At 54.0% G+C, this 13,111-nt stretch overlaps 1 protein-coding gene across 1 annotated transcript in view; it reads right to left on the reverse strand.

Annotated features, from left to right (window-relative positions):
* Window positions 1–11,743, reverse strand: part of LOC116958559 (selenocysteine insertion sequence-binding protein 2-like) — a 29,718-nt gene extending 17,975 nt beyond the window's left edge. Inside the window, exons 1-5 of the mRNA XM_032981262.2 lie at window positions 10,117–11,743; window positions 9,568–9,649; window positions 4,949–5,064; window positions 3,625–4,053; window positions 2,759–2,903 (exon numbers count right to left, since the gene is read on the reverse strand). Coding sequence (XP_032837153.2) covers window positions 2,759–2,903; window positions 3,625–4,053; window positions 4,949–5,064; window positions 9,568–9,649; window positions 10,117–10,200 — 856 coding nt within the window. The 5' untranslated portion in view covers window positions 10,201–11,743. The remainder of the gene's footprint in view (window positions 1–2,758; window positions 2,904–3,624; window positions 4,054–4,948; window positions 5,065–9,567; window positions 9,650–10,116) is intronic.
* Between the last annotated feature and the right edge of the window lie 1,368 nt (window positions 11,744–13,111).

The following is a 13,111-nucleotide window of genomic DNA, read 5'->3' on the forward strand; positions in this document are numbered from 1 at the left end:
CGGTGCCTCAAATATTGGAAGAAGTCACCCCCTGTGAGTGGCTGGCTGAGGTGCCATCTGCTGAGGAAGTATTGAAGGCGATCCGGAGTCTGAGACCAGGAAAGGCAGCGGGCAGAGATGATCTCCCAAGCGAAATGCTGAGGGAGGGTGGCGTTTGTGCACAGACTGCCCTATATGACATCATAACAACAGTCTGGACCACTGGACGGGTTCCGCAGGATTGGAAGGATGCCCTGGTGGTCCCCCTTTTTAAGAAGGGGGACCGCACAGACTGTAACAACTACAGGGGCATCTCACTCCTCAGTGTGCCGGGAAAGGTCCTGGCAAGGATTATTCAGCATCGCCTTGCCAGGCACGCTGAGGAGAGGCTTGCGGAGCCCCAATGCGGTTTCAGGAAAGGGCGGTCCTGCACAGATGCCATATTTTCTGTCCGTCTGCTACAGCAGAGGTGTAGGGAATTCCAACAAGACCTACATCTCTGCTTTATTGACCTGGTCAAGGCCTATGATACCATCAGTAGGCCTGGGCTCTGGGTCGTTCTTCGTGCTTTTGGAGTACCTGACCCTCTGCTCACGATCATTAAGGACCTTCATGATGGTGAGCGGGCCCGGGTAAAACTACGTGGCCGGGAGTCAGAGCCATTCCCTGTACACCTTGGGGTGCGACAGGGATGTCCTCTGGCTCCACGTAGTTCGTGAAGCCTTCAATAGCTGTACCGGGGGAATCTCCATATGGTACAGATATAATGGGAGGCTGATCGATGCCCGGGTGCGGTCAAGGGATGGCTCCCTATTGCTCAACCACGTTATGTATGCTGACGATTTGGTAATAGCTGCTCAGTCAGAGGAGGAGTTGGAGACGCTGCTGCTGAGACTGGAGCGTGCCACTAAGAGGTGGGGCCTTACCATCAGCCCCACCAAAACTAAGCACCTGCCTGGGTATTTTGTACCATCGGACACTCCACCCCCACAACTCCCAATCGGTGATGGGGCAGTTGTGGAGAGTGGAGAGTTTCCCATACCTGGGCAGTGTGCTTATGACTGGCTCCAGTTTAACAGCAGAGGTCTCACTCCGAATCAGTCGAGCGGCAATATCTTTTCATCAGTTGCGTAACGCTGTGTGGAAGCTACCTGGTCTGTCGCTCCGCACTAAGCTTCAGGTCTTCTTGGCCACGGTCATTCCCTCCCTTCTCTACGCTTGCGAAACGTGGACCCCCCTAATGGAACATCTTCGCCGGTTAGAAACATTTAGGCTGGCCTGCCTACGATCCATCCTGGGTTTAACCAGACTGGATTGTGTGAGGAGCTCACAAATCCTTGAAAGATCTGGGCAAGGTCCCATCGGTGAGCTCCTCCGGCGGGCAAGGCTGCGTTGGCTGGGTCATGTAGCCCGCATGCCCAGCCACCGCATGCCGAAACAGCTTTTGTTCGGCCGGATCGAGGGGGCTAAGTGGGCGCGTCACGGGCTAGAGAAGAGATGGAGTGATGTGGTACAGGAGGACGTGGAGCTGAGTGGACTTGCCGATGACTGGTACCAGTGGTGTCAAGATTGGCCTCTGTGGAGGAGGCTCGTGAAGGATGCTGCTGGGCAGTTGGAGGCAGTCGCCCTCCAACAACAACGGAGGGCGGAGGAGCGACGCTCAGAACAACGAGCGGAGCGCCGGGTGGCTAAAGCACAGCAGGTTGGCACAGTAGGGGGCACAGGTGGTGCATCAGCCAGTCATCTCAGTCAGTCGACCTGTGGCACCTGGGTCTGCCCCGTGACCTCCTGCCAGCGGGCGTTCGACACTTCACGTGGCCTCAGGGTGCACATAGCCTGGCACAAGCGTCGTGGTGACGTCACCCCCACTTAGTGGCGAATGGCGGTTGTTGTTGTGAGTAGGTAGATGTGTGTGTGGGTGTGTGGGTGGGTGTGTGGGTGGGTGTGTGTGTGGGTGTGTGGGTGTGTGTGCGAGTGTGTGTGTCTATGTGTGTCTCTATGTGCGTGTGTATGTGTGTGTGTCTCTATGTGTGTGTGTCTCTGTGTGTGTGTGTCTGTGTGTGTGTGTGTCTCTGTGTGTGTCTCTGTGTGTGTCTCTGTGTGTGTCTCTGTGTGTGTCTGTGTGTGTGTGTCTCAGTGTGTGTGTCTCTGTGTCTCTGTGTGTGTCTGTGTGAGTGTCTGTGTGTGTGTCTCTGTGTGTCTGTGTGTCTGTGTGTGTCTGTGTGTGTCTGTGTGTGTCTGTGTGTGTCTCTGTGTGTGTCTCTGTGTGTGTCTCTGTGTGTGTCTCTGTGTGTCTCTCTGTGTGTGTCTCTGTGTGTGTCTCTGTGTGTGTGTCTGTGTGTGTGTCTCTGTGTGTGTGTGTCTCTGTGTGTGTGTCTGTGTGTGTGTCTCTGTGTGTGTCTGTGTGTCTCTGTGTGTGTCTCTGTGTGTGTCTCTGTGTGTGTCTCTGTGTGTGTCTCTGTGTGTGTCTCTGTGTGTGTCTCTGTGTGTGTCTCTGTGTGCCTCTGTGTGTCTGTGTGTGTCTGTGTGTGTCTCTGTGTGTGTCTCTGTGTGTGTCTCTGTGTGTGTCTGTGTGTGTCTCTGTGTGTGTCTCTGTGTGTGTCTCTGTGTGTCTCTGTGTGTCTCTGTGTGTGTGTGTCTCTGTCTCTGTGTGTGTCTCTGTGTGTGTGTGTCTCTGTGTGTGTCTCTGTGTGTCTCTCTGTGTGTGTCTCTCTGTCTGTGTGTGTGTGTGTCGGTGTGTGTCTCTGTGTCTGTGTGTCTCTGTGTGTGTCTCCGCTACCCGTGTGAGTGAGGTTCCGTGAGCGGAGACTCCTCTGTTGTGTCTCCAGCGCGTACAGCATGTCTCCCAGGTCCAGCGCCACCGGGACACACGGAGCCACGGACGACACCTTACTCCGTGAGAGCGTCGCCTTCCTCAGCGTCTCCTGCGGAGGACACACACACAGAGACACACACAGAGACACACACACAGACACACACACACACAGACACACACAGAGACACACAGACACACACAGACACACACAGACACACACAGACACACACAGACACACACACACAGACACACACACACACAGACACACACACAGAGACACACACAGACACACACACACACACCAGGAGGAAGACCTTTAGAGTCTAGGCAGACTAACACACGGAGGCTGAGATGCACAGCTTCCATTCCTTCGGTGGCTGTTTGACCCCACCACCAACACCCACCACTCCCCCCCCCACCATTCATCCCACCACTCCCCACACCATTCATCCCACCACTCCCCCCCCCCACCATTCATCCCACCACTCCCCACACCATTCATCCCACCACTCCCTCCCCCCCCACCATTCATCCCACCACTCCCCACAATTCACCACCACTCCCCTCCCCCCCACCGACACCACCCCAACATCCCCCCCACCCACCCCACCCACCCCACCCACCACTCCGCCCACTAGCCACCCCCCCACCCACCCACACCCCCCACCACCACCCCACCCACCCCACGCACACAACCCCCCACCCACCCCCTCCACCTCACCTCCCCCACCCACTCCCTTTCACACCGTCCCCCCCACCACCACCCCCACCCCCCACCCACCCCCACCACCCCCACCCACCCCCCACCACCACCACCCACCACCCCCCACCTGTATCTTGTGCTGCTCCCGTGCCATGCCTGCGTACTCTGTGCGCGTGGCGATGGCCGCCGCCTCGGCCTTCCTGCGCTGGCTCTTAGCCCTCTTGGGCGTCGCCACGGTGACGGGGATGGGGGTCCGGATCACCGAGATGGGGCAGGAGGAGTCAGAGTCGTCGCCGGGGGCAACCGCCCCCCCCTCGGCGGCGACGCCCCGCCCATCGCCCCGCCCATCGCCCCGCCCCTCGCCCCGCCCCTCGCCCCGCCCCTCGCCCCGCCCCCCGCCCCGCCCCCCGCCCTCCCGGTCCTCGTCGTCGTCGTCGGCGGCGATGACGTCATCGGCGGCGGCGACGTCGTCGTCGTCGTCGCGGCGACGGAGGTTGCCGCGGCAACCGCCGTCGCCGCGGCCGCCGCGGGGGGCCGCGGGTGTGCAGCCAAAACCCTGAAGGGTGGGGGGGGTGGGGGGGGGGTGGGGTGGGGGTGGGGGTGGGGTGGGGTGGGGGGTGGGGTGAGTGGGGTGGGTGGGGTGGGGTTGGGGGGAGTGGTGGTGTGGTGGTGGTGTGGTGGTGGTGGTGTGTAGTGTGGTGTGTGTAGTGTGTGTAGTGTGGTGTGTGTAGTGTGGTGGTGGTGGTGTGGTGGTGGTGTGGTGGTGGTTTGGTGGTGGTGGTGGTGTGGTGGTGGTGGTGTGTAGTGTGGTGTGTGTAGTGTGGTGGTGGTGTGTGTGGAGGTGGTGGTGGGGTGGTGGTGGTGTGTAGTGTGGTGGTGGTGTGTGTAGTGGTAGTGTGTAGTGTGGTGGTGTGTGTGTAGTGTGTGTGGTGGTGTGTGTGTAGTGGTAGTGTGTAGTGTGTGTGGTGGTGGTGTGTAGTGTGGTGGTGGTGTGTGTGGTGGTGGTGTGTGTGGTGGTGGTGTGTAGTGTGGTGGTGGTGTGTGTGGTGGTGGTGTGTGTGGTGGTGGTGTGTAGTGTGGTGGTGGTGTGTGTGGTGGTGGTGTGTGTGGTGGTGGTGTGTAGTGTGGTGGTGGTGTGTGTGTAGCGTGTGTGGTGGTGTGTGTGTAGTGTGGTGGTGTGTAGTGTGGTGGTGGTGTGTGGAGGTGGTGGTGTGTGGTGGTGGTGGTGTGTAGTGTGGTGGTGGTGTGTAGTGTGGTGGTGGTGTGGTGGTGGTGTGTGTGTGTAGTGTGTGTAGTGTGGTGGTGGTGTGTGTGTAGCGTGTGTGGTGGTGTGTGTGTAGTGTGTGTAGTGTGGTGTGTGTGTAGTGTGGTGGTGTGTAGTTGGTGGTGGTGGTGGTGTGTGTGTAGTTTGTGGTGGTGGTGTTGGGGTGTTCACAATGTCCGCGTCTCACCTGCGAGGGCACCCGGGGTCTATAGGGGGATAGGTTCCCTCCTCGTCCAATCAGATGCCTCCCCTGAGCTCGCCTGTAACCTCCGACCCCAGCAGGTCCCAGCATGCCTTGCGGCTCTATCAGACAAACACAGCGGTCAGCAAAAGACACGCGGGAAGTTTCCCACGCTGCCCGCGGGGAAAATAATTGTCAAAACTTATCTTAAAAACATATAACATATACACACACAAATACTAGTTATACTAGTAGTTATACTACTTACTAGTAGTTATACTAGTTATACTATTTACTAGTAGTTATACTAGTTATACTACTTACTAGTAGTTATACTAGTTATACCACTTACTAGTAGTTATACTAGTTTGACTACTTACTAGTAGTTATACTAGTTTGACTACTTACTAGCAGTTATACTAGTTAGACTACTTACTAGTAGTTATACCAGTTAGACTACTTACTAGTAGTTATACCAGTTAGACTACTTACTAGTAATTATACTAGTTATACTACTTACTAGTAGTTACACTAGTTGTACTACTTACTAGTAGTTATACTAGTTGTACTACTTACTAGTAGTTATACTACTTACTAGTAGTTATACTAGTTATACTATTTACTAGTAGTTATACTAGTTAGACTACTTACTAGTAGTTATACTAGTTAGACTACTTACTAGTAGTTATACTAGTTATACCACTTACTAGTAGTTATACTAGTTAGACTACTTACTAGTAGTTATACTACTTACTAGTAGTTATACTAGTAGTTATACTACTTACTAGTAGTTATACTACTTACTGGTAGTTATACTAGTTATACTACTTACTAGTAGTTATACTACTTACTAGTAGTTATACTACTTACTAGTAGTTATACTAGTAGTTATACTACTTACTAGTAGTTATACTAGTTATACTAGTAGTTATACTACTTACTAGTAGTATAACTACTTACTAGTAGTATAACCAATTATACTAGTAGTTATACTACTTACTAGTAGTTATACTAATAGTTATACTACTTACTAGTAGTTATACTAGTAGTTATACTAGTTATACTAGTAGTTATACTACTTACTAGTAGTTATACTAGTTATACTAGTTGCTAATGGGTCTCTGTGATGAGTCTATGGGTCTATGTGTGGTGAGTCTATGGGTCTCTGTGTGTGATGAGTCTGTGGGTCTCTGTGTAATGAGTCTATGGGTCTATGTGTGATGAGTCTGTGGGTCTCTGTGTGGTGAGTCTGTGGGTCTCTGTGTGGTGAGTCTATGGGTCTCTGTGTGGTGAGTCCGTGGGTCTCTGTGTGGTGAGTCCGTGGGTCTCTGTGTGGTGAGTCCGTGGGTCTCTGTGTGGTGAGTCTGTGGGTCTCTGTGTGGTGAGTATATGGGTCTCTGTGTGGTGAGTCTATGGGTCTCTGTGTGGCGAGTCTATGGGTCTCTGTGTGGTGAGTCTGTGGGTCTGTGGGTAATGAGTCTATGGGTCTCTGTGTGGTGAGTCTATGGGTCTCTGTGTGGCGAGTCTATGGGTCTCTGTGTGGTGAGTCTATGGGTCTCTGTATGGTGAGTCTGTGGGTCTCTGTGTGGTGAGTCTATGGGTCTATGTGTGGCGAGTCTATGGGTCTCTGTGTGGTGAGTCTATGGGTCTCTGTGTGGCGAGTCTATGGGTCTCTGTGTGGTGAGTCTGTGGGTCTCTGTGTGGCGAGTCTATGGGTCTCTGTGTGGCGAGTCTATGGGTCTCTGTGTAATGAGTCTATGGGTCTCTGTGTGGTGAGTCTATGGGTCTCTGTGCAATGAGTCTATGGGTCTCTGTGTGGCAAGTCTATGGGTCTCTGTGTAGTGAGTCTGTGGGTCTCTGTGTGGTGAGTCTGGGTCTCTGTGTGGTGAGTCTATGGGTCTCTGTATGGTGAGTCTATGGGTCTCTGTGTGGTGAGTCTGTGGGTCTCTGTGTGGTAAGTCTGTGGGTCTCTGTGTGGTGAGTCTGTGGGTCTCTGTGTGGTGAGTCTATGGGTCTATGTGTGGCGAGTCTATGGGTCTCTGTGTGGTGAGTCTATGGGTCTCTGTGTGGTGAGTCTATGGGTCTCTGTGTGGTGAGTCTGTGGGTCTCTGTGTGGCAAGTCTATGGGTCTCTGTGTGGTGAGTTTGTGGGTCTCTGTGTGGTGAGTCTGTGGGTCTCTGTGGTGAGTCTATGGGTCTATGTGTGGCGAGTCTATGGGTATCTAGACAAAGATCCCCCGTGTAGCCTTATCAGACTGTAGGGGCAAGTGCTGTTAGCGAGCACCTATGAAGACCGGCACGGCACACGAGGGGGTGGGTGGCCAGCACCACGCCCGGCCGCCTTTGTCTCCCCAGTGGCGATGTTTACTGCACCACCGCTATACCAGGTACTCATTTGAGGCTGAGTCGACCTAGGGGAGGCCCAGGACCGGTTCAGATAATCATCGTCGTGGGCAGGAATCGAACTCGGGTCGCCGGGTTCGTAGCGCGGCGTAGCGCTAACCACTACACTACCGCTCCCCACACACACACACAGATACACACAGATACACACACACACACACAGATACACACACACACACAGACACACAGACACTCACACAGATACACACACAGATACAGACACACACACGTACGCACACACAAACACACGTACGCACACACACACACGCACGTACACACACACGCACGTACACACACACACACGCACGTACACACACACGCACGTACACACACACACACGTACGTACACACACACACGTACACACACACACGTACACACACACACGGCGCACGCACGCACACGTACATGTGCACGTACGCACACACGAACACGTACACACGTACACACACACACACACGTACACATGCACGTACACACGCACACACGTACACACGCACGTACACACACACACACGTACACACACACACACGTACACATGCACGTACACACGCACACACGTACACACGCACGTACACACACACACACGTACACACACACACACGTACACACACACACACGTACACATGCACGTACACACGCACACACGTACACACGCACGTACACACGCACACACACGTACACACGCTCGTACACACGTACACACACACACACACGTACACACACACACACGTACACACACACACACGTACACACACACACGTACACATGCACGTACACACGTATGCACGTACACACGCACGTACACATGCACGTACGCACACACATACACATGCACATACACACACACACACACGTACACATGCACGTACACACGCACGTGCACACACACGTACGTACAGATGCACGTATACACACACACGTGCACACACACGTATGTACAGATGCACGTATACACACACGTACGTACACATACACGTACACACACATGCAAGTACACACACACATGCAAGTGCACACATGCAAGTACACACACACACGTGCAAGTGCACACACGCAAGTACACACACACACGTACACATACACACACACGTACGTACACATACACACACACGTACGTACACATACACACACAAGTACACACACACACGTACGCACGGACGTACACACACACGCACGTACACACACACGCGTACACACACACACGTACACACACACACGTACGCACACACACACGTACACACACGTACGCACACACACGTACACACACACGTACGTACACACACGTACGTACACACACACAAGTACGTACACACACGTACGTACACACACACACACGTACACACGCACACGTACGTACGTACACACGCACACGTACGTACACACACACGCACACGTACGTACACACACGTACACACACACGTACGTACACACACACGTACGTACACACACACGTACGTACACACACGTACACACACACGTACGTACACACACACGTACGTACACACACACACGTACGTACACACACACACGCACGTACACACACACACACGTACGCACACACACACACATACACAAACACACGTACACACAAAAAGATCCCCCATATTGCCTTAACAGACTGTAGGGGCAAGTGCTGTTAGCGAGCACCTATGAAGGCCGGAACGGTACACGAGGGGGTGGGTGGCCAGCACCACGCCCGACCGCCTTTGTCTCCCTAGTGGCAATGTTTACACACCGCACCAGGTACTCATTTGAGGCTGAGTCGACCTAGGGGAGGCCCGGGACCGGTTCAGATAATCGTCACTGGTGTTGGCCGTGAGCGGGAATCGAACCCGGGTCGCCAGGTTCATAGCGCAGCGTAGCGCTAACCGCTACACTACCGCTCCACACACACACACACAGACATAGACAAACACACACACACACGTACACACACACGTACGTACACACACACGTACGTACACACACACGTACGTACACACACAGACACACACACGTACGTACACACACGTACACGCACACACACGTACGTACACACACACACGTACACACACACGTACACACACACACGTACACGTACACACGTACGTACACACACACACGTACGCACACACGTACACACACACGTACACACACACGTACACACACACGTACACACGCACGTACACACACACACACGTACACACGTACGTGTGTACGTGTGTGTGTGTGTATCTTCTCACCTCGTGAGTAGGAGGAGGGGGGAGTGAGGCTGGCGTGGCGAGTGACGTGTGGGGGGAACGGTCTCTTCATGAAGACGGGCGTCTACACAGCGCGGGGGAGACACGGGGGGGGAGGGGGAGACACGGGGGGAGACACGGTGAGACACGGTGAGACACGGGGGAGAGACACGGTGAGACACAGTGAGCAACAAGGGTGAGACACGGTGAGACACGGCGAGACACGGTGAGACACACGGTGAGACACGGTGAGACACGGTGAGACACACGGTGAGACACACGGTGAGACACGGTGAGACACACGATGAGACACACGGTGAGACACACGGTGAGACACACGGGGGAGACACACGGTGAGACACACAGTGAGACACACGGTGAGACACACGGTGAGACACACGGTGAGACACACGGTGAGACACACGGTGAGACACGGGGGAGAGACACGGTGAGACACAGTGAGACACAAGGGTGAGACACACGGGTGAGACATGGTGAGACACACACGGTGAGACACGGTGAGACACACGGCTAGGACGGGACAGCCCTCACCACGTGACTGCTGCCACCACCGCCGCTGTGGTGATGGTGATGATGATGATGCCGCTGCTGCAGCTGCAGCTGCCCGGCCGCCATCACCAGATGCTTGGGGCTGAAGTAGCCCCCGTCGCTGTCGGCTTCGCTGGACGACTCCGCGGCCGCCAGCCGCCGGACCACGCGAGCCTTGGGCCCCACGGGCCGCCCCCGGTGCCGCCTGGGCCCTCCAGTAGGCCCCACGGCCGCCACCCGGGGCCCCGGCGGGACCGCGCCCACAGGGCCGCCGATTGGCCCGGAGCCGAGGTGGTGGTGGTGGTGGGGGTGGTTGGCCACGCCCACGTGGGGGTGGCCGGACACGCCCACGTGAGGGTGGTTGGACACGCCCACGTGAGGGTGGTTGGACACGCCCACGTGAGGGTGGTTGGTCACGCCCACGTGGGGGTGGCCGGACACGCCCACGTGGGGGTGGTTGGTCACGCCCACGTGAGGGTGGCCGGACACGCCCACGTGAGGGTGGCCGGACACGCCCACGTGAGGGTGGCCTGACACGCCCACGTGAGGGTGGTTGGCCACGCCCACGTGAGGGTGGTTGGTCACGCCCACGTGAGGGTGGTTGGACACGCCCACGTGAGGGTGGTTGGACACGCCCACGTGAGGGTGGTTGGACACGCCCACGTGAGGGTGGTTGGACACGCCCCCGTGAGGGTGGCTGGACACGCCCCCGTGGTGGCTGGCCACGCCCCCGTGGTGGCTGGCCACGCCTCCTCGGGAAGGAGACCCCCGGGAGGGGGAGGGGCCGTTGGAGAGGGTGCAGGAAGCGACATCAGCTGGGAAGTCTGGGAAAAGATGGAGGGGGGTTATGGTGATGGTGGTGGTGGTGATGGTGGTGGTGATGGTGGTGGTGATGATGATGGTGGTGGGGGAGGTGGTGGTGGTGGTGATGGTGGTGGTGATGGTGGTGGTGGTGGTGGTGATGGTGGTGATGGTGGTGGTGGTGATGATGATGGTGGTGATGATGGTGGTGGTGATGGTGATGATGGTGGTGGTGGTGATGATGTTGATGATGATGGTGGTGGTGATGATGATGGTGGTGATGGTGATGATGATGGTGGTGATGGTGATGATGGTGGTGGTGGTGATGATGATGGTGGTGATGGTGATGATGGTGGTGGTGGTGATGATGGTGGTGGTGGTGATGATGATGGTGGTGGTGATGATGTTGATGATGATGGTGATGATGGTGGTGATGGTGATGATGATGGTGGTGATGGTGGTGGTGATGGTGGTGATGGTGGTGGTGATGGTGATGATGGTGGTGGTGGTGATGATGGTGGTGGTGGTGATGGTGGTGAAGATGGTGGTGGTGATGATGGTGGTGATGGTGGTGGTGATGATGGTGATGATGGTGGTGATGGTGATGATGATGGTGGTGATGGTGATGATGATGGTGGTGATGGTGATGATGATGGTGATGATGATGGTGATGATGGTGATGATGGTGGTGGTGGTGATGATGGTGATGATGGTGGTGATGATGGTGGTGGTGGTGATGATGGTGATGATGGTGGTGGTGGTGATGATGGTGATGGTGGTGATGGTGATGATGGTGGTGGTGGTGGTGATGATGATGGTGGTGATGGTGATGATGATGGTGGTGATGGTGATGGTGATGATGGTGGTGATGATGTTGATGATGATGGTGGTGATGGTGATGATGGTGGTGGTGGTGATGATGTTGATGATGATGGTGGTGATGGTGATGATGGTGGTGGTGGTGATGATGTTGATGATGATGTTGATGATGGTGGTGGTGATGATGATGATTGTGATGTTGATAATGATGGTGGTGATGGTGATGATGTTGATGATGATGATGGTACTACTGATGATGTTGATGTTGATGATGGTGATGATGGTGATGTTGATGATGTTGATGATGATGATGATGTTGATGATGATGATGGTGATGGTGCTACTGATGATGATGATGGTGATGATGATGGTGGTGATGGTGCTACTGATGATGGTGATGATGATGATGGTGGTGATGATGATGGTGGTGATGGTGCTACTGATGATGATGATGGTGATGATGATGATGATGGTGGTGATGGTGATGATGATGATGGTGGTGATGGTGCTACTGATGATGGTGATGATGGTGGTGATGTTGATGATGATGGTGGTGATGATGATGATGGTGGTGATGGTGATGGTGGTGGTGATGGTGGTGATGATGATGATGGTGGTGATGATGATGATGGTGGGTGATGTTGATGATGATGTTGATGATGATGGTGGTGGATGATGATGATGTTGATGATGATGATGATGGTGGTGATGATGGTGATGATGTTGATGATGATGGTGATGATGATGATGGTGGTGATGATGTTGGTGATGTTGGTGTTGATGGTGATGATGGTGGTGATGATGATGCTACTGATGATGATGATGATGGTGATGATGATGGTGGTGATGGTGCTACTGATGATTGTGATGATGATGATTGTGATGATGATTGTGATGTTGGTGATGATGATGATGGTGGTGATTGTGATGATGATGGTGATGATGGTGGTGATGATGATTGTGATGTTGATGATGTTGATGATGATGGTGGTGATGGTGATTGTGATGATGATGGTGGTGATTGTGATGATGAGTGGTGATGGTGATTGTGATGATGATGGTGATGTGATGGTGATGTTGATGATGATTGATGATGGTGGTGATGTGATGATGATGGTGGTGATATGATGATGTGATGTTGGTGATGATGTATGGTGGTGATGATGATGATGTGATGTTGGTGATGATGATGATGGTGGTGAATGATGATGATGTGATGTTGTGATGATGATGATGATGTGATGATGTGTGGAGTGATGTTGTGATGATTGTGAATGAATATGGTCGGTGGTTTGTGATGAGTGATGTTCGGGGTGAGGATTGATGTGGGTGGGGTGGGTGATGGTGGAGATGTGTGGTGGATGAAGTGGGGGTGGAG

Source organism: Petromyzon marinus, chromosome 79 (genome assembly GCF_048934315.1).
Source record: "Petromyzon marinus isolate PM22_M1 ecotype Great Lakes invasive population chromosome 79, UKy_Petmar_22M1.pri1.0, whole genome shotgun sequence".
NCBI lineage: Eukaryota > Metazoa > Chordata > Hyperoartia > Petromyzontiformes > Petromyzontidae > Petromyzon > Petromyzon marinus.